This window comes from Malus sylvestris, chromosome 15 (genome assembly GCF_916048215.2).
Source record: "Malus sylvestris chromosome 15, drMalSylv7.2, whole genome shotgun sequence".
NCBI lineage: Eukaryota > Viridiplantae > Streptophyta > Magnoliopsida > Rosales > Rosaceae > Malus > Malus sylvestris.
Window position 1 is genome coordinate 21,675,159 of NC_062274.1, and position 22,330 is coordinate 21,697,488.

The 22,330-nt window shown below is 38.7% G+C and overlaps 2 protein-coding genes across 5 annotated transcripts; one reads left to right on the forward strand and one right to left on the reverse strand.

Moving 5' to 3' along the window:
• The first annotated feature begins 15,766 nt into the window (after positions 1 to 15,766).
• LOC126604793 (syntaxin-112-like) lies at positions 15,767 to 17,583 on the forward strand. Of its 4 annotated transcripts, none has more exons than XM_050272104.1 (3): positions 15,767 to 16,141; positions 16,324 to 16,416; positions 16,513 to 17,583. In XM_050272104.1, the coding sequence occupies exon 3, from the start codon at positions 16,539 to 16,541 to the stop codon at positions 17,436 to 17,438; it is 900 nt and encodes a 299-aa protein (XP_050128061.1). In that variant the 5' UTR covers positions 15,767 to 16,141; positions 16,324 to 16,416; positions 16,513 to 16,538; the 3' UTR covers positions 17,439 to 17,583. The 4 variants fall into 4 exon arrangements, with proteins under 4 accessions (XP_050128061.1, XP_050128063.1, XP_050128062.1 ...); XM_050272106.1 differs by having other exon boundaries at positions 16,324 to 16,360; XM_050272105.1 differs by having other exon boundaries at positions 15,770 to 16,166; positions 16,324 to 17,583.
• A 354-nt stretch (positions 17,584 to 17,937) lies between these two features.
• LOC126604795 (putative glucose-6-phosphate 1-epimerase) lies at positions 17,938 to 20,420 on the reverse strand. The gene is made up of 8 exons (XM_050272107.1): positions 20,247 to 20,420; positions 20,025 to 20,138; positions 19,615 to 19,666; positions 19,102 to 19,239; positions 18,807 to 18,905; positions 18,474 to 18,571; positions 18,146 to 18,253; positions 17,938 to 18,058 (listed from the first exon to the last, which is right to left on the reverse strand). Exons 1-8 carry the CDS (start codon positions 20,354 to 20,356, stop codon positions 17,953 to 17,955), a joined length of 825 nt encoding a protein of 274 aa, XP_050128064.1. The 5' UTR covers positions 20,357 to 20,420; the 3' UTR covers positions 17,938 to 17,952.
• Positions 20,421 to 22,330: the final 1,910 nt, after the last annotated feature.

Sequence of the window (22,330 nt, forward strand, 5' to 3'; positions counted from 1 at the left end):
AATCATGTGAAGACTAGCGCTATACGCAGCATATACGAGTCTTGATTGCCTATAACAATCTAGTACAAAAATGGCACCTACAATGAATCCAAAGTGAGTGTACGGTGTGATGTGCACATGCACGTGAAAGACTGGCCCTGGCCCCGGGCGAGTACTAACACCGGTGCAGCAATGATGAGCAGATAATGTAAATATGATCATGCCACAGTAATTCAATAATTCTAGTCAATATAATACCATTCATAACCATAAATATAATTAAGGCACCCCCTTATAGTAAGCTTACATGTGCATCTCGTAAGATTATTTCATAATTTCCTAACAATAAGACATTTCTTATAAACATTAATTTAATTATGGCAATCATGTAGAAAATTCATTAATATATATATATATATATATATATATATATATATATATATGGAAACTAACCAATACATATATATATACACACGCACACTATATAAAAGAAAAGACCAACTCATAAGTCATGTCATCGAGTTGAACTTGCCTCATGGGCATCGAACATCCTTGCGATGCTTTTTACCTTGAAACGAGACCATTTACGTAAATATAACATATTAACATAATTAGGCATTTTCGTACAAAGTACGGCTAATAAAAGAACTATTTTAAAATGGTCGAATTTTAGAAAACGGATGGCGGATTCAGATTCGGCATGTCGAGAAACCAAAGGAGGGACCTCGGGGTTCCTCTACGCTTCACTGCACGCGCCGAGTTGGCTTGCCAAAAAGTTCACCGAAAAAGTCGTCAGCGCCACAGTACCTTTGACGAAGGCGCGTGTGCTCCACGCGCGGGCCATGCACCGGCCCAGGAAACTGAAACTGGGTCCGGGTTAGATCTGGGATTGGGTTGTTGAGTTAGCTCTTGTCACATCTCGGGTTCGACTCCACCGTAGCACGATATTGTCCGCTTTAGGCCCCGACCACGCCCTCACGGTTTTGTTTCTAGGAATTCACACGAGAGCTTCCCAGTGGGTCACCTATCTTGCGATTACTCTCGCTGCGATCTCGTTTAACTTCGGAGTTCCGATAGAACCCGAAGCCAGTGAGCTCCCTAAAGGCTTCATGGTATAGGAGGTGAACATGTACATATAAGGCACATTATCCCCTCTCCGTTGGTCGATGTGAGATGTTACAATCCACCCTCTTTAGGGGCCCGACGTCCTTGTCGGGACACTCGCACCACACAGCAGAGTGGCTGTGATACCATTATGTCACATCCCAGTCTCGACTTTGTCGTAGCACGATATTGTCCACTTTGGGCCACACCTTCACGATTTTGTTTTTAGAAACTCACTAGCAACTTCCCAGTGGGTCACCCATCCTGGGATTGCTATAGCCCAAACTCGCTTAACTTCGGAGTTCCAATGGAATCTAAAGCCAGTGAGTCCCCAAAAGGCCTCGTGTTATATAAGGTGGGCATGTACATATAGGCACATCACCCCCTCTCTGTTGGTCGATGTGGGATGTTTCAATCCACCCCCTTAGGGACCTGACGTCCTCGTCGGCACATATCCGGCCAGGGATTGGCTCTGATACCAAATTATCACATCCCGACCTGGAATGTCCACTAGGACTCCGAATCGAGCAGTGCTGGCCGACACCTGGAAGGTGACAAAGCCATAAAGTGTGATTATGTGGAAAAATGTGAATAAATTTAAACCTAAGAGTGTCACATCCTAGCCCAGGCCCCCACTACATCCCGGGCTCGACTCCGCCGTAGCACGATATTGTCCACTTTGGGCCCTGACCATGCCCTCACGATTTTGTTTCTGGGACCTCATGCGAGAACTTCCCAGTGGTTCACCCATCATGGGATAGCTCTCGCGCGAACTCGCTTAACTTTGGAGTTTCGACGGAACCCGAAGCCAGTGAGCTTCCAAAAGGCCTCGTGCTAGGTAGAGATAGGAATATACATATAAGGCTTACATGATCCACACCCTGGGCGATGTGGGATGTTACAATCCACCTTTTTAGGGCCCGACATCCTCGTCGGCACACTTCTGGCCAGGGATTGACTCTGATACCAAATTGTCACATCCCGAGCTTGACTCCACCCTAGCACGATATTGTCTGCTTTGGGCCCCGACCACGCCATCACGGTTTTGTTTCTAGGGACTCACACGAGAACTTCCCAGTGGGTCACCTATCCTAGGATTGCTCTCACTGCGATCTCGCTTAACTTCGGAGTTCTGATGGAACCCAAAGCCAATGAGCTCCCAAAATGCCTCGTGCTAGGAAGTGAGCATGTACATATAAGACACATCACCCCCTTTCCGTTAGTTGATGTGGGATGTTACAACTCTGGCCTACATGGGTTGGATTGGGTTGATAGGCCAAGGGTAATTGGATTGGGCCCAGTAATTGGGTTAGGCCGGTTTTGGGTTGTGGATCGGGTCGACCAATTCATGGTTTTTATAGAAAATACGATATATTAAAATATAGCTCAGTATAGGCCAACAATTTATTCCTCACCAAAAACGAGACAATAAACAACATATTCTATAAACATGCTTAACATAAAATCAGTTTATAAACTCGTAAGGCATGCATTTCATTTATGCAATTAAACTATGAAATCATGTAATTTTAGAAGGGGTCCATTCACCGTACATTGATGATGCAAAGCTGTACCAAAAAAAGAATAACGGAATCACCGTTAATAACTGCACATAATCACATAAAGGGGTACCTTTAGTCAAACTCTATTCAAACAATTGAATTTGGGAAAATGGACTTCAAAAACGGGTCCAGGACATCGAAATTAGCCTAGGAGAGGTCCCGGACGAAACCTCGAAAAGTTAACCCTAAAAGTCAACATTGAATGTTGACCGGTCAAAGTCAAAGTCAACGTTGACCGTTGACCGAGTCAACGGTCATAGTCAACGATCAAAGGTCCACTGGGTTTGGACTTAGGGTTTGAATTTGGGTTGGGCCTAATAGGCCCTAAGGGTTTTGGGTTTAGAGGGTTTAGGGAAATAGGTTTAGGATGTTGGGTTTTTAGGGTTTGAGCTTAAAGCTCTTATTAGAAATGGCCAAAGGGCCCTAAGGGTTTTTAAAACAATTTAATTTAAATAAAAAGAAGATGGGCTTAACGGGCTTGAGGCCCGAGTTCCTCCTGGCCTTAAGGCTTGGAAGCTAAGGGTTCTTGGGTTGAAGAAGGAACGGGCCGAAGACCCTATTAGGAACAGCTTGAAGGCTCTTTTTGGGTTTTAAGGAAATAAAACAAAAATAAAATAAAATAAAAAGGAAATGACCTAGGCTACTGGCTGAAACCAAAACGGGCTTAAGGCCCGTGGGTTGAGAAACGACCTGAAAGGCCTTAGGTGCACCAGAGAAGAACGCCGGAGCTGTAAAGCTCTGGTCGACTGCAAACGACATCCTTAGACTTCGATCTATGTATCAAAATGAAGAACTAGATGATAGGAGCAATTTTATACCTTCCGTTTGCATTAAAAAAGCTGGAGGTGACCGGAAATTCCCTCGACACCCACGGCCTCGTTGGAGCTAGGTGAGCTTTCCCCCAAACCGATTTCATTCTAAAACCTTGATAAAATGATATAAAACTCATTAAAACACATTCATGCAAGAGTCTAGAACGAATAGAGGGAAATTCGAGGCTTACCCAACCAGAAAAATTAATAAAACCCCGCTGGAGTTTTCTGGGTTTTGTCGTTCTTCGTAGCGACGGGAAAGAGAGAGAAGAATGAAGTTGATGATGATAGAGGTGTTGTAGGTACGGGGTTGGTGATGGGTGTGTGTGTGTGTGTGTGTGTGAGTGTGGGCTCATGGGAGGATGAGAAATAGACAGATGATAGTGATTACAGAGAGAGGGAAATGAGTGAGTGCAGAGAGGGAGATAGGTCCGAGAAAGAGGAGGGAAGTGAGATGTCAGGGAAACAGAGAGAGAGAATGTTTGTTAGGATGCTGCCACGTGGCAGTGTGAGGGAGTTTAGGAATCTAGACAAAGGGTCCAGATTTAGTCAAGCTAGGGGACCAAAATGAAGTTTTCATTAAAACTTTGGGAAATTATAAAATTACATATAAATTCGGGGATGGGGTTTAGCAACAGTGGCCAGAGTTGGCCGGAAAGCGGCTCGAAGCTACCAGGAAAATCTGGGATGCTTTCCTCATAGCGATGCTGTACCAAAACCTACATCAAGACCTTTAAGAAAGCTAGGAATATTTACTAAAACATGATCCAAGATGTTTTGGGTGGTTTTTGGAACTTAACATCGTTAGAACTCGAGATCTCATCGGAGAAAATATAAACAGTGATGGTGTCACGGAGTAAGAGGTTTCTATCGATAAGAGATCACGGTTAATGGAGTTTGGGGGTTGCGATGCTTGTTGGAATTGTGATGGTACGGTGATGGTGGTGCTCCGATCTTGGCACCAGTGATTGTATAGAGAGAGGAGAGTGCTAGAGTGAGAGAGACGGGAGAGAATAGAGAGGAGAAAGATAGTCTTGGTTTGTGATGGAAGAGAGCAAACGTGGCAAGAAGAGAGTGGGGAGTTTTTGGGATGTGTAGGTCCCACGGCCCCAATATAAATTAATAAAATATTCAAAATATCTAAACAAAAAATATTAAAATAATAATATAATAATATAATAATTTTGAAAAATATATAAAATATAAAATAGTAATTTTTCAAGAAAGTATTTCTCGGATTCGTAGTTTCGTAAAATCTGCATTGTAGCTCCAATTTCGATTCCCTTCACGCCTATACATTCATACCGTCGAGTACTTCGAGAATATGGTAAAGTAATAGCTCAAATGTGTCACGAACTAACGGTCAATGAAAGTCAATAATCTCGCCTTTAGGGTATTTTCGTCAATTCACTCTTCTAAAATTAATAAAATCGTAAAAGTAGGGATGGGTTGTCACGATCTATCCACCTTAAAAAAAATTTGTCCCCGGAATTGGAAATAAGTTGCTATACAAAAAATACTCAAAGATAGAAATAAATATATATAAAGAAGAATTCAAGCCAGAGCGGGTTGCATAAAAGAGAATACCATTTCGTCACGATCGGATTGCAATAATTCCTCTTTGATGCCTCCAAACTCAAACTTTCATTCTCCTTAAGTACAATACTAAAATGTACTACTTTTGATGAAAACATAAAGTCAAAAATATTTATATATGTATAATAACATCACGTCAAAATACATATATATATATACATATATATATATATATATATATATATATATAATGTAAAGTTAGAATAATATTTATATATGTATAATAACATCATGTCAAAATACGTACACACACACACACACACACACACACACACACACACACACACACACACACACATATATATATATAATAACATAAGTTAGAATAATTATACTGAAATTAAAACTGAAAATAGAAAATGTTTCACCTACACATTCGTAACATCACGTACTCCGAGAATAAGAGCATAGTATCTAAAAATGCAAACGTACTCCGACAATAAATAAATAAATATCTAAAATGTCAATGTAAAAGGACCTACTTGTCCACTTGCTTAACAAACCCAACGAATAAGTTATTAGTATTATGGTCTGCAGCTCGCGATATTGACAGCTCACTGTTGTCTCGATAAGCAAGCAACAAATTCCTAAGGGAGCAATATTACCATCATTGGGAAATACATATAAATCGTTTGATTAGCACCTCGACCGTGCTCACATACTACCCTCTCGAGCGATAACGCAAATAGCACACAATTTCCTAAATTGTAATCTTGATTATTCAAATGCTTGTTTGTAATACTCCTCTGTTAATCATGTGCTATGCATAAAATCTCCATACTACGTCTCAATGGTGTCATACCCAAAACCAAAAATTGTAACCGTAGTTACATGCAACTAAAATAAAGATAAGTACATGTTACAACCATGCTAATTGTAGAACGGACAAAATCGAACAAGTCCATTAAGGTTTGGATAGTTCATTCAAACTGGCCTTTTGTTTGAGGGTGAAAATGTGGTACTGGACAAAAACTTAGTACTCATAACCTTCAAAAAGGCTTCCCAAGACTTGGAAATGAAATGTGTATCATAGGGAGATGCAGTAGTGACATGCACACCAAGTAGCCATACAATATAGTTCAAAATGCCTTAGCGAGCAGCTTCATATTGAATTTCCCTCGGATTTAGCGAAAACTATGTCGAGAAGGCTAAAAGAACTGTTAAGAATTTAAGGGTCAAAACAAGTCCATCAAATCTAGAATACAAGGTAACTGGAATTAATGCATGATATCTCGCTACAATGGTAGCTTTTGGAATATTCAATCACCAACAGTAAAGATTCGTTCGGCAAAGTATTTGTTGGGTGATTGAGAAATTAATGGTCACAATTATAATTTTAATGTCAACGGTCCTTCTAGATAGTTTACCTTCCTCAGAAATAATATGAAGTGCAGTAGGGTAGACACGTACCTAAGGTTGATTGGAATAACTTCCGGCATAGAGGGGTGAATATGGAATCACGATCAGAGTAGATACTTATCGAAACATCAGAAAATCTGATAAATTCAAGAATGAGTGATTCCCTCTAGACCAACGAAAAGTGGGTTTGTAAGACCCTGAAATTTTAGAAGTGTTTTTATGAACTTTGGAGTGTCTTTGAGTTTTACAATTTACAATTCTTTTTGAATGGGTGATAATTTTACATGAGATCAAGGGTTATTTTAAGGTGATAGGTTGAAAGTAGGCGAGAGTTTGTAGCATTTTTCGAATTATTCTTTGGGGCTCGAATGAAATTTTTATGAGATTTCAAGCTGGATAAATGTTGGAACGCCATGTGGCAGCCAAGGTATGGCTGACTTGCCACGTGGACAGCAGCTGGAACGACCAGCAAAGAGGGGCTGATGGTGGTGTCAATACACACCATGACAACACATATGTATGTAAGGATCAAAAGAAAAGAACAAAGCAAAAGAAAAAGAGACTAGATATCCATCTTGCTTGACACATGGCAAACACCTATTGGACCTCTGAAATTGAAGAGGTGAGGCGGCAAGCTTGGAAGATTATAAATATACTTCCTTATTCAGTGTTGGAAGCTGAAACGAAAATAGTAAAAGGAAAATATTTCCCTTCAATCTTTCGAAATTCATAACTTTCAATCTGGGAATCTGATTGAGAATCGGTTTTCACCTACATGCTTAGTGAATCGAACCCAACGTCCGAAGGTAAATTTTGAGGATTATTACTGAAGTTTGAACAATTCATTTAGATTGGGATTCGTGACTAAATAGACCCAAATCTTCGATTATTACTTAAGTTTGCACGATTTGAGAGCTTTGAAGCCTATTGGATGACTGGAGAACAATTTCTGAGACATTAAGGTAAAGATTTACACATGATCAGATTTTTGAGATTTTATATAAGTTTCATATGAATGAGATATAGAGAAATATGATGATTGATTCGTACTATTTCGAATTTGGGCTTTAAAGGACGTTTGTATGGAATAAATGAGTTGTACTATTGATGGATTATGTTTTGGCTTGAAAGATATGTTGAATTTCTGGGAAAACAGACCTCAAAGCCACTGGTTTCATACTAGGGACTGAATTGCGAAAATAGTTTCGGTTTTGGGATAATTTTGTAAATTACCAAAAGTTCAAGGGTGAAAGTGTAATTATCAAAATTTTGGGGACCTATTTGAAATAATAAAAAGTTCAAATATAGAATATTTATTTTGGTTAAGTAAAGGTCCCTATTGGATAAATTGTTGTTATGGGAATAAAGTTGAGTCATTATATATGGACATATAGTGACATATTGTAATTGTTGAACTAGGGACTCTAATTACTCGCGGTGCTTGCGTTTAATCGATGTATTGGTGAGGAATATTGCTTGCTTAGCTTGGAGACCAGGTAGGGGGATCCTAACTTACCCTAGTTATGAAATTTTATGAATGTACGTATATGTAAATATACGAATGTCTGTGAAAGCTGCATATATTTTGCTATGATAGAACCATGAGGAAAAATGGTTTTGTTTTATACCATGATATACATGTTGTTTTATGCTACAAATTAAAGTGATGAATTAAGAGTGAAGGGGGCATAGCCACCACCTTGGGTTTCAATCCTCTAAAGCTCCGGAGGGGTTACTACGAAAGGATTAGTACCACTACCTTTCTAGGAGAGGTACTAGGATATCTAAGGGTAGAGCATTAAAGGACACTCTCACTACACCTTACCATAAATATGTTCATTCGGAGTTGGTCCAGGTAAGGGGGTAGTTGGTCATTGGACCGATCATCAGGCATGTAGCGATTTATTGGGATCTTGTTTTCTTTTTAAAAGAAAATTGTGTGAGCATACAATCTATTTTTAAAACTAAACAAAGCTTTTGTTGTGCATCAATCATTTTCCTATAGTATATATAATGTCGTATACTATTTTCAAACCTAGCTGGGGTGGATTCCCTGAGGGGGAGCGATGAACGTTTGTGATGCTCACCTTTACTTTATTACAGAACCGGTGCACCTATAAATAGAATATCTGAACTAAATTTGGGACAAGCATTGTTTGTTACTTGTCAACTTCTTAGTCACTCATTGACTTTCCACAGGTTTTTGATTCCTACATATGCTTGATTCCCACATATGCTTGATTCCCTTACTGTCTTAAAGGAATCTTTTGTAGCCAAACTTAATGCTTTGTACTTTCCAAATTGTACTAAAGAGTTGGTTTAGTATGATAATTACCTTAAACTCTTTGGTTTTGTTGTAGATTGTGAAGTTCTTTTCCCATGTAAAATTTTTATCCAAATTCAGTTGCCCTTTTATTCTTCGTTTTATCAAAATGATTTCCGCTTACATACTGCTTACAAATAAATTATTTTATTCCCCTCAAATAGCCTTACATACTATTAGGAATGTAGTGCTATAGTGTTGGGGCGTGACAGGGTTGATTGATCAAGTTGGTCGATAATCACTGAAACATCATCATATCTCCACATACACAATATACTTCGCATCGGGAGCTCATGATGATATTTCCCAACTACATTTGAATATAGGAAGTGATTATACTTGAATGATTTCTTGATGATTTGTAGGTAACGTCATATCAATACTCATGAATTCCAATTGAAATGAGGTAAGGCAGACTGTAAGGGTTCAAGGGTAAATATGACTTTTGCTGCGGTAAACCGTAACTACGTTTCTACAACCGGGGTGATACATGATAGTGTAATAATAGGTGTTGATTTGGTTCTTCTTTTTCCATTGTTAGAAATCTAATTCTTTTCAAATGAAGATGTATTTGAGAGGTTTAAGGTTGATAAAGATTTTGGACACGTTTCTACATAGAGTAGTGTTATCCAATTTTCAAGTAAAGATGGTAATTGTTGACTCTAAGTCATGAGTAAGGTGGTTCATTTCATACGGTTCCAACCATTGGGAAATATAAGCGATACCCCATAATGCTGCATCTACCCAGCCAAATCATCCAGATAAAATGTCATTGTGGATTTCTAAATTATCGATGTTGTCGAAAAATGTAAGAATAATGCTCAGGAAGAGGCAACACTTATGTTGTTAGAAATTTTATTCATATCCAACATCCCAAACTAAACTAACTTTCCTCGGTTGATAAGTGAGGAAAAATAGTATTGTGGAAAAATTGCTAACAAATTGTCGATACATTGTGAGAATTTCAATTTTCTTCCGCTGCAACCTTTTGGGAAAGAGAAAAGAATATCGTCTAATGAGATCACATCTCCTAAGAAAAGTACCAATTTAATCAAAGTTAACAATTGATGAATTTGGTATAAAACTGACTAACAGTTATGGATGCAAATTTCCCCCGTTTTCTCCTTTGACAAAAATGCACCTACAAAATAATAACACCTAAGATTAAAGCCAAAAGCCTCACGCACCCACGATGAATGGGGGGATGTTTTGGCCGAAGAATCTCCAATGCCAAAGCTAGAATTTGTGAGAGAAAGTGTTTAGGAAATTTTAGGGAGAGAAATAGCATATTATTTTAGTGGGAAAACATGGCTATTTATAGAGGAGTGGCCGGCCCTATTTGGAGAATAGGGGCCGGCCACATATGGTCAAATTGTGGGTGTAATTGCAAGATATTATGTGAAATAATATCTTGCAATTAACTTGGCAATTAATCCCAAATTGAATAGGAAAATTAGGAGTTACCTTTTGAGTGAGGATTTGATAAGGAGTGATGAAAGGGTTTTGAATAAATACAATTTTTATCACCTTTGACTCTTCCCAAAAGTACACGTGTTGCCTCCATAATTTTCTTGATTATTTTTTTCTCCACAATGATGGTTAGAAAATTTTCTCTCATTGCTAGGATAGGTGAGAAAGTCATTGGTACGACCACTACAAATTCGACAAGCTACGGAAGAAACCTCGGGCTCAGAGGTTGGTCGGGTAGACCATCAACTTGAAGTAAGCCTAACGGTTTTTCATCATCACCTGATAAAGTCGCTAAAATCTAGGTACGATCCTAAGGTTCGGCCTTTCGCTTTCGCGGATAGGTTTGAGATTCCCTGGATAAGGTGTGTGGTTGGATAAATTCCTAATCGGTAAGCTTTAGTAACTAAATTCTCTGGATGATGTAGGACTTGCTCGAAAAGACATAAGGAAAACTAATGTAGTACGAAAAAGTGGATTGAGGGTGTAATTCACTTCACCATTTGGTGATATCCTAGGTAAAATTTTGAGAAATGATGCCAAAGGTATACGTCCTCAGAACGTACAATACTACTTCCTTTCTCTACGGCACGTACAATTCTAATATTTGCATGTGGAAGTGATCAGAAGGGTGATTGATCAAGAATGTTCTGGTTACCTAGATAGCTAAAATGGTTAACACAACTGCGAAGGCTTGCTCCTAATTTCCACAATTTTATTTCTTCAGCTCAGATAGTCATTGTTAATCAATCTATCAGTCGTGCCGCTAATTAACGCATATATGATAACTTGGTATTGTTCGTTACCCTGAAACTGTGATCCGGTGTTTTGGCACAAAGGTATCACTCCCAGATACTATCATGTGTCCGGTATCAGAAATCATACCACCTGAATACTGGTTGATAGTTCTTTGATATCAGACAATATCATCAATTAGTAGCGCCACCGTAGGTTGATTATCAATTAGAGCCCCCTTAGATGGATAGTTTCGGATGACTGGTAAGGAATTGGTCCTATGAGTTGGTTTTGTTAATTCTAGGGAAAATTGATTACTGCTTCTAGGATTTCTGCTACCCGAATGTATAACAACTCGTACTCTCCTGCCTATACTCATCGAAATGACGAGTACAACATCTAAAGGAAATTTGGGAACTAGTGTTGGTTGGAATGTCCTAAGGCCGGAAAAAAAAAAAAAAATTTGCTAATAACTCACCTTAGAAAGAACTTAAAGAGATTCAATCTTCCTCCTGAAGATTCGAAACTGTACTAGTACATTTGAAGGGTGAATTCCATCGAGGACCAAGAATGACTGTCCCCTAGAAGTGCTTCCGTCGAGTGCTACCACTTTAGCACCATGTTGTCGCTTAAGACATTTCTGAAATCTTGATGAAAGTAAACTTCCTAGGAATTCTAATAGATGGTATACTAACGGATATCGCCAAGGAATCAAACCATTGTTGGTTTCCTAACTTGAAAAGGTTGGTAAAGATGACAAGATAATAGTAGTGGAATTGATAAGTAAAGTATTCGGTGGTACACAATTATCGACACAATAGCCCTGCTTCAGGGCCACAAACTTGTCTCCGAATCAGGATTTTTTCCTTGGCATGAAGGTTGCTGTAAAAAATAAAATAAAAAAAGAAGAAAAATTTACGTTCATATAATTACTAAATTGCCCATATTTTTTATTTTGTTCAATTTTAATGAGGGAGTTAAAATAGTAATTTCATAGAATCTTGGTTGACAACCACGGTTCTATTAATAAGTAGTTTAGATATAGATAAACAATAAAATGTCCCCATTACATGTGATTGTTTTCGTTTTCAGAATTTTTAATTAATTTCTTTTAACTCAATATTGACACACCGCAACCTGAAAAGTTCACATGGACTCCGAATCGAGCTGTGCTGGCCGACACCAGGAAGGTGACGAAGCCATAAAGTAAAGTGATGTGGAAAATGTGAATAAATTTAAACCTAAAAGTGCCTAAATATAAGAGTGCGCTTTTGAGCAGGAATGAACCCATTTCACACGTGATGTCAGAGCATAAGTAAAGTATAGTAAAGTAGGATGAGAATTATACCGTCAGAAGTATACCCACAACAATGTTTTGCTAAAAATCCTCGTCGACACAAAAGCTCTACCACTAATACCTGGAGGGGTGAAAAACAAAGGTGAGTGGGCTTCAAAATAAAGTTTTATAAAAATCTTTTCGAAAACATAATAACCCCTCACCTTAAAACAAGTATAGTTTCCAAAATATACATACTACGTATAGTATGAAAGTACTTACCGTAGCCTACAATATCTCAAGAATTCAATATGTCACAATATATTTCGTAAATAACCATATAACGTTCAACAATCACATAATCTCACATAAACAAACGTATCATATCGAGTGCTCATTAACATATGCTGACACACGAGTTCATGCAGAGATATTCTGACATGAACATGACTGGGAGTAATAATGATTTACGCTATAGTACTACAATCACGTGAAGACTAGAGCTATGCGCAACATATACGAGTCCTAATTGCCTATAGCAATCTAGGACAGGACTGGCACCTACAATGGATTCAAAGTGAGCGTATGGTGTGATATGCATATACATGTGAAAGACTGGCCCTAGCCCCCGGCGAGTACTAACATCGGTGAAACAACGATGAGCAGATAATGTAAACATGATCATGCCACAGTAATTCAACAATTCTAGTCAATATAATACCATTCATGACCATAAATATAATTAAGGCATCCCTTTATAGTAAGCTTACCTGTGCATCCTGTAGGATAATTTCATAATTTCCCAACAACAAGAAATTTCTTATAAACATTAATTTAATTATGGCAATCACGTAGAAAATTCATTATTATATATGTATATGGAAACTAACCAATACACACACACACACACACACACACACTATATATATATATATATATATATATATATATATATATATATAAAAGAAAAAACCCACTCACAAATCATGTCGTCGAGTAAAACCCTTCTTATGGGCATCAAAGATCCTTGCGATGCGTTTCACTTAGAAATGAGATCATTTACTTAAATACAACGTATTAACGTAATTGCGCGTTTTCATACGAAGTACGTCTAATAAATGAACTATTTTAAAACGGTCGGTGGATTTGGATTCAGCACGTCAAGAAACCTAAGGAGAGACCTCAGGTTCCTCCACGCGCCACTATAAGGCGGCTGCCCGGAAGGCCACGTGCCATCGCGCGCCGAGTTATTTCACTGAAAAAGTTGTCGGCGCTGCCGTGGGTGGTTGCAGAGCACAGTACCTCCAACAGAGGCGTGTGTGCTCCGCTCGTCGGCCATGACGTGCACCCATGCGCAGACGTAGAAAACTAGAATTGGGTCCGGGTCGAATCTGGCCTTGGGTTGCTGAGTTGGGCCTGGCCTACATAGGTTGGATTGGGTTGATAGGCCAAAGGTCATTCGATTGGGCCCAGCAACTGGGTTGGGCCAGTTTTGGATTGCGGATAAGGTCGATAGGGTTTCAGGCCGTAGGTCGGTCGAATTCTATGAAGAAGAAAGTCGGAGCTTCCCAAGCTCCGATCATCACCAAATTTTAACAAAAACTAATCATTCTGTATACCAAAATGTAGCTCAAGGAACAAGGATTTGAAATGTACCATTAGTTTCCTTGAACGTGGCCGAAGTTGACCAGAAAACGGCTTGAAGCCGCCGAGAAAATCTGGGATGTCTTCCCTGTAGCGGTTTTATACCAAAACCCACATTAAGACCCTTAAGAAAGTTAGGAACATATACTAAAACATGATCCAAGACGTTTTGGGTGGTTTTCGGAACTTACCATCGTCAGAACTCAAGATCTCACCGAAGAAAATATAAACAGTGATGGTGTCATTATGCAGAGCAAGAAAGAATGAGTAAGAGAACAAATGTGGCAAGGAGAGAGTGGGGAGTTTTTGGGGTGTGTGGGTCCCACGAGCCAAATATAAATTAATAAATATTCAAAATATCCAATAAGAAAATATTAAAATAATAATATAATAATTTCAAAAAATATATAAAATATAAAATAGTAATTTTTCATGGATTCGTAGTTCCTCAAAATCTTCATCGTAGCTCCAATTTTGATTCCGCTTGCGCCTATGCGTTTGTACCGTCAAGTACTTCGAGAATACAGTAAAGTAATAGCTCAAACGAGTCACGAACTAATGGCCAATGAAAGTCAATAATCTCGCCTCTAGGGTATTTTCATCAATTCACTCTTCTAAAATTAATAAAATTGTAAAAGTAGGGACGGGTTGTCACGATTTACCCACCTAAAAACAATTTCGTCCCCGAAATTTGAAATAAGTTGCTATACATGAAATACTCAAAGATAAAAAGAAATATATATAAAGAATAATTCAAGCCAAAGCGGTTGCATAAAAGAGAATGTCATTCCGTCACGATCGGATTGCAATGATTCCTCTTTCATGCCTCCAAACTCAAACTTTCCTTCTTCTTGAGTACATACTAAAATATACTACTTTTGATGAAAACATAAAGTCAAAAATATTTATATATGTATAATAATATCACGTCAAAATACATACATATATATATATATATAAAGAATAATTCAAGCCAGAGCGGTTGCATAAAAGAGAATGTCATTCCGTCACGATCGGATTGCAATGATTCCTCTTTCATGCCTCCAAACTCAAACTTTCCTTCTTCTTGAGTACATACTAAAATATACTACTTTTGATGAAAACATAAAGTCAAATATATATATATATATATATATATATATGTATAATAATATCACATCAAAATAGATATATATATATATATATATTATAACGTAAAGTTAGAATAATTGTACTGAAATTAAAATTGAAAATAGAAAATTTTCCACTACACATTCGTAACGTCACGTACTCCAAGAATAAGCACGTAGTATCTAAAAATGCTAACATACTCCGACAATAAATAAATAAATAACTAAAATGCTAACATAAAAGGACCTACTTGTCCACTTGCTTAACGACCTCAACGAATAAGTTATTGATATTATGGTTTGCAGCTCGCGATATCGACAGCTCAATATTGTCTCGATAAGCAAGCAACAAATTCCTGAGAGTGCAATATTACCATTTTGCCCCTCATTGAAATACATATAAATTGTCTGATTAGCGCCTTGACCGCGCTCACGTACTACCATCTCGGGTGATAACGCAAATAAATAGGAATTTTGAGAGAGAGAAGTTGAAGATTCAATAAATGTGGGCAAAACATCGCTTGATAAAATTGTATCCATGGTAATTTTGAGAAGACAACCTTTGAATTTGGAAGTTTGCTTGGCAATTGGCGTGTGGCTCCATTGTTTTCTCCTCCTCTTTGGATTTTGGTTTTGGGTGTAATTAGATTAAATTATAAGGGTGTTCGTATCTATTTAAGTGAAATTTTTGGTATATTTGAAAGTTTAAAAAAAAAAAAATTTGACATTTTTGAAATTAAGGATTAAATTTTGGCTATCAATGATAATAGCCCTTAGCCACTCCCACCTCTTTAGTAAAATAATATGGTTTGTTAAAAAAATAAATAAATCAAATCATTAACTGTTTTTCTCCCAAATCCCAAAGAAATCATAAAAACCGTTTAACTAACACATCAATAACGGCGTCGCCATCGACCGCCTTTCGAATAGTAAAGGAAAAATTAACGGCTACATTGCGATCCCTCCACTCTCTCTCTCTCTCTCTCTCTCGTTCATCGGAAGACTTCCTTCTTGTCTCAGTTGTCTGTTCTCCTCTCACTCATCCCCTCCCCCCAACCCCAAACAAAAGGAAAACAGAAACCCCCACTGTCAAAATCGCAGTGACGGTGACAAGAAAGATAGTCGGCGACTCTGCGGCGGTAGAAACCGAAACAGAGCACTCTTATTTCTTCTAGGTTTTTCCCGGAAATCCCACTTTCTGTAAATTTTTCGTTCCTCTTTTTCAATTCTTTTTTCTGGGTAGGCCTTAATCTTGGAAATTTGAAAGTTTAATCAAATGGGTTTTGTTTGTTTTCCTGATTTCTTCATGGGTTTCGGTTCTCACTGATGAAGTTTGTTAATTTTCTGTGAAATTCAGATCTCTTGGAGCAGAGTAACACAGAAGAAGAAGCACTGTAATCTTGAGAAGAAGATTCGATTCTTGAATTTGAGAGGATAAAATTAAACTTCAGTTAACTTTTCTTCAATTTCTTCAACTGGGTTTTCATTTTTCGTTTTCATTTCTTCGATTTCTAAGCGAATGTTAAATTTTCTGGACATTTTTCAGGTGTCTTTTGCAGATTCTTTGCAAAGATGAATGATTTGATGACCAAATCGTTCTTAAGTTATGTGGAACTGAAGAAACAGGCGCAGAAGGACCTCGAAGCGGATCTTGATGTCGAAACAGGCGCAGGCAAACTCAACCCGTCCAGCCAAGAAAACCTCTCTCAGTTCTTCCAAGAAGTCGGAGCAATCAAGGCCGACATGGAAGAGATCACCAATCTCTTGCACGATCTCCATTGCCTGAACGAAGAGGCAAAGTCCACACACAGCGCCAATATTCTGCGCGGGCTTAGAGACCGGATGGAGTCTGACACGGTTGCAGTGCTTCGGAAAGCGAAGATTATCAAGGCGAGGCTCGAAGTGCTTGATCAGTCTAATGCGATCAACAGAAAAATGTCCAATGTGTACAAGGAAGGAAGCACTGCGGATCGGACTAGAATGTCCATCACCGGTGGCTTGAGAGTCAAGTTAAGGGATCTGATGGACAATTTTCAATATCTGAGAGAGAAGATAGTTTCGGATCATAAGGAAGATCTCAAGAGAAGGTACTACAGCGCAACGGGTGATTTGCCATCCGATGAGATGATTGAAAAGATTATTTCTGGAAGCTTGAAAGTTGAGTTGTTCGAAGGGAAGACGGAACTGGATATGGGGAACAAGGTCCGACACGAGGCGGTGATTGATATCCAAGGAAGTCTGACTAAGCTTCATCAGGTGTTTCTCGACATGGCTGTTTTGGTTGAGGCACAAGGGGAAGACATTGAAAATATCGAAGAGAATGTGGCGAATGCCGGTTATTGCATCAGTGGAGGCACAAACAGTCTTCATTATGCCAGCCAGATGAAGAAGAAGAAGAAGTGGGTTTACTGGGTGTGGGCTGTGGGACTGATTATACTTATGGTTTGCATTATTTCGATGTTCGCCTCATGATTAGAACGGAGTCGGTACAATTTAGGGTTTAGTCCTGCGAATGCATGTCTTTAGTGAGCTTTCTGAGCTCATAGAGTACTTTTCTTGACGCGTTTTGTGGTTCTGTTAATCGACAGAAATGTTAATGAGAACTAGATTTGAATTATTGATTTTTTTTTCACATTGGTTAATTCAGTTTTTGCTTTATTCTAGTGAATTTGTTTAAGAAAATCATGCTCAATCTCGCACTTTTTTGTAGTGCAATGCCAGATTTTTCTAGAGAGAGAGAGGGGATATACAGGATCGATCATCCATTATTGATGAGCTTTGATTGTTTTGTAGCTTAATAGCTTTGTGTAACAACAATAGAAGACTCGAAAGCAAAGATGATACATTATTTTTACAAAATTGAATAACGGGGACTAGGCACTCTTCAATTAATGCTAAGATGTCGAGTTCCCTGTTTGGATACATCAGCATTTTTAGCAGGCAGTATCCCATAGACAATTTCAATTTTGATCAAGTTCAGTCAGTATCAAAGCAACAGGGAAGTTATTACCTTTGCATTTTCGACACAAACAAAATCTTTGTAGCATGCTTCCATTGTCAGATATGGGTTCCACAAAACAGCATCTGTCCAACTACTTAGAGAAAAAGGATAGGGGAGTCAAACAAGTGGAACGGAGAAAAAAATTTACCAAACAAATCAAATTAAGATTTAGACTTACTTTGTGTTCTTGATAGATATTACATCACCTAAGCCATTATCAAGATGCAACTCATTAGGGGCATCCAGGTATACGCAATCCACGAATCCAGGAAAAGTGATCACATCCCTGTGTCATTAAGATACCAATTAGAAATGCCTAGCAATCTGTACCGCAAGATTTCAAAAATTAGTGCTGAAAAGTGACTAAGCTATGACAAAAGCATTTTATTTATTAAAACCGACTGCCCTAATCAAACCTTATTTACCCAGCCAATAAACTGAGGAAAGCATTGAACTCATTTCACTTTTTTCATGTGATAAAAGCATGTGAAGAAAATGATACGCGCCTTTCTTCCTTCCCCTCCAGTGGATTCTTGGGATCAGGATCTTTATTTAGTGTTTTGCATCCTTTCAAACCGTTAACTGATGCCCCTTGTACAGCGGCCTGCATGATAAAGGTTAAATGTTACTGATACAATCATTTATACAAGCCCATTTTATGGTATCAATTTCATAATCTTTGCTGAGGATCCTAGTATTTTCAGACTTTTGAAGTCATTAGAAGCAATATATGAATAGATGAATCATTTCCACCTCAAATTATTCCTCTACGCCACACTGCTAATTTAGTTATGCCAGAATGATGACTGAACCCCTGAGCATAAAATAATTGTACTTATGCGGAAGTATGTATGCAATGCGGTGCTGTATGAAAATGGTTTGCTGTCTGTATTTTTAATTACAAGTTCAGTGGAAAGGCTCTTTGTTTGCAAAGTGACCTGCAACCATTGAAACACATTAGAAGTTTTGTCCAATCCAGGTTATGGAAAATGCAATATCATATGGAGTCAATAAAATTATGACCACAACTACCATTTTATACATGTGGTGTAACATAGTATTGTTGTGTAGTAGATGTGCATGCCAAGGGAGCTAGACAATTATCATTTTCATAGAGGGATATGTGCAACTGACCTTGTACAAAGCTTGAAAGCTGAAATCCCACATGGAGCGACTGCATTCACCTTCCTTTAGTTCTAAAGTTATGGTAGGATCTCCTTGCACATTTTCAGAATCAATGACGGACCAGTCCAGATTTCTTGCAAATCCGTGCTGTTAATTGAAAGCCTCAGAACAATAGCGAAAACCGAACAATGCAGTCATGTATAGCCAAAACAAAGATCTGGATCTCCATACGAGAATCTTTGATGGAAGCAACGTCACTAGACTTGCTACTACAATATCACATCAGGCAATGTGGTTTGTAAAATTTATCAAGAAATCAATCAACCTACCATTAACTTCAAATCCTAGTAGCCTATATACAAATATCCATCAACTGCCATCTCCCGGGTTTTAAGTGTTTAGGTTTCCAACTCTGGCACTCATCAGAACGGAGTATCTGCTAGCTCCCTAATATCAATTTAACTTGTAACATTAAAGACTGAATGAAGACAATAGTATAGAAACAGAATTAGAGGATTGTACCTGCTGCATAGGGCCTGGTCCAAACTGTGGAAAACAATGTGGAACGCCTCCACTATCCCAAGAGAGAATAGTCAGTATCTCGAGGAAAATTCCGAGCTTTCAGGAAAAATGATTATTCAAAGGCACATGCTTAACAAACAAATCAAAGGAATTTCAGACCCTTTTGAAACATACAAGACACAACGAGACGAAACCACATTTGATATTTCTAAACTAAACCAAGCAACTTGTGAATGATCATTTCCAATATTCTCATCGTATTAAACATAACTAAGTCAATAGGTGGCTCAAACCCAACAGATACATCAAGAACTTAAGCTTATTGCCTTCAATGATTCAAATTTAAACAGACACGAATAACAATTTATGTTCGAATACCCGAAAAATGAACCCACGAATTCGAAAACAACCTGATTGGTTTCTTCTTGTTGAACACCGCATCAGGTCGAACAAAAAGGAGGTCTCTCCCATTTGGGACTTTCCATGAAGTAATAACACGACCATATAAATATGCATCTGCCTCACTGCAAGCATCAAAACTCATCAACCCATAAAATAATTTCAATAAAAAATTCAAATTTCCGTTTCCAAATGCAAATTCAACCACAACCCACGAAGTCAACACAATGTACCTGCCGCCGGCGCTGGTCAAAACAACCTTTGGCAATTTCTCTTCTCCCTCTGCAAATTTCACCCCCGCAGTGGCGAGCTCTTTGCTGGCGGGGCCGCTTGCAACAGCCATCACGGACTACGGGGAAGATGCTTTTGCGGGGACCAGTTAGAGATGGCTCCTATCCTTTGCAAAGCTCTACTTCCAATGCTATTGTTTCTTCCCGTTCTCCATAAGCATTTGTCAGTTTTCAAGCTCCAGTGAAGACTTGGCATAGTCGATTGGGTCATCCCTCCTCTACTATTTTTCGCAAAGTACTTTCTGGTAATAAACTTGCACTGCAAGGTAAATCCTCTGTTGATTTCTTCTGCTCGGATTGTGCTATAGCTAGAAACCATAAACTACCCTTTCACCCTGCTGGTTCATCTACTTCCCATAGTCTAGCTTTGCTTCATTGTGATGTATGGGGACCTGCCCCTGTTACTTCTGTGAGTGGTTTTCAGTATTATCTGTTGTTAGTCGATGATTACACGAAATATAATTGGTTCTTTCCTTTGAGAAGAAAATCTGAGGTGTATTCTACCTTTGTAACTTTCAAGAACTATGTGGAAAAATCTGATGGAAATCAAATAAAGGCTATACGTTCTGATTCAGGGGGTGAATTCACTAGTGCTTCTTTTCAGTCTTACCTTAATTTGCATGGCATTTCTCATCAGTTCAGTTGCCCACATACGCCTGAACAGAATGACTGTGTAGAACGCAAGCATCGACATCTTGTAGAGACAGCCAGCACATTGTTAGTTGCATCTCATGTTCCTCAAGTCTATTGGGTTGAAGCTCTATCCATTGCTATATACTTGATTAATCGGTTGCCCATTTCTGGTCTTGTGAAATCTCCATGGGAGTTACTATTTCATTCCTTCCCCGATTATACTCGGTTAAAGGTTTTTGGGTGCAGCTGTTACCCCTGGTTAAAACCTTATGTCACTTTTAAACTAGATGGCAAAAGCAAGCAGTGTGTTTTTCTTGGGTACAGTTTACAACATAAGGGTTATCGGTGTTTGGACATGGCTACTGACAGGGTATACATCTCTCGGCATGTCTTATTTGATGATAAGTCTTTTCCTTTTACTGCCAAGCTCGCTTCACCTTCTCATTCTATCCTTCCTGTTTCTCCTGCTTTTGACCTACATTTTCCCCTGTCCACCTCACCCTCTGTTTTACCCAGTTCTCAATCTATAAGTCATCTTCCCCATACTCCTACCTCTAGTGACCCTGTCTCCTCCCCTACTTTCAGCCTTTTACCTTCTCCCTCCTCTCCATCTTTACCTGTTCAAAACATTCATCCTATGGTTACTCGATCCAAAAATGGCATTTTTAAGCCTAAAGCCTGCATCGCTACCAAACACCCTTTATCCTCCTCCATTGATTATGTTCCCACAACCTACACTCAGGCCTCTAAATTTGTTGAGTGGCGAGCAGCCATGCAGGCTGAATTCAATGCCCTCCAATCAACTAGAACCTGGATTTTGGTTCCTTCTTCTTCCTTCCAGAATGTTGTCGGTTGTAAGTGGGTGTTTAGAATCAAGAAGAAGCCTGATGGAACTATTGACAGGTATAAAGCCCGGCTTGTTGCCAAGGGTTTTCATCAAAAAGAAGGTTTGGACTATCAAGAAACCTTTAGTCCTGTGGCAAAACCTGTTACTATCAGAATTTTGTTAACTTTTGTTGTCCACTTCAACTGGTTTCTGCATCAACTTGATATTAGAAACGCTTTCCTTCAGTGATCCAAATTTTCCAAATCATGTGTGTCAACTCAAGAAGTCCTTGTATGGCCTCAAACAGGCTCCCAGAGCATGGTTTGACAAGTTGTTTCAAGCTCTCAAGTCTCTTGGTTTCACTCAATCATCATCTGATGCATCTCTCTTTGTTCTCAAGGTTCCCGTTCTTGTCATTGTCCTTGTCTATGTCGATGACATCTTGGTCAGTGGTCCCGATTCCTCAGTGTGCAATCTTTTCATCCAGAAACTGAGTTCTTTGTTCCCTGTAAAGGACTTAGGTCCCTTACATTATTTCTTGGGCCTTGAAGTTCATCGCACCAAAGAC

Excerpts from the sequence above, each read along its gene's own strand:
- LOC126604795 (XM_050272107.1), bottom strand. The coding sequence starts at position 20,356 with ATGGCTGTTGCAAGCGGCCCCGCCAGCAAAGAGCTCGCCACTGCGGGG. Across the intron at positions 19,240-19,614 it reads GACCAGGCCCTATGCAGCAG|CACGGATTTGCAAGAAATCT; the intron begins GTACAATCCTCT and ends TTCAATTAACAG. Across the intron at positions 18,254-18,473 it reads CTGGAGGGGAAGGAAGAAAG|GGATGTGATCACTTTTCCTG; the intron begins GCGCGTATCATT and ends TTAATGACACAG.
- LOC126604793 (XM_050272104.1), top strand. The coding sequence starts at position 16,539 with ATGAATGATTTGATGACCAAATCGTTCTTAAGTTATGTGGAACTGAAG.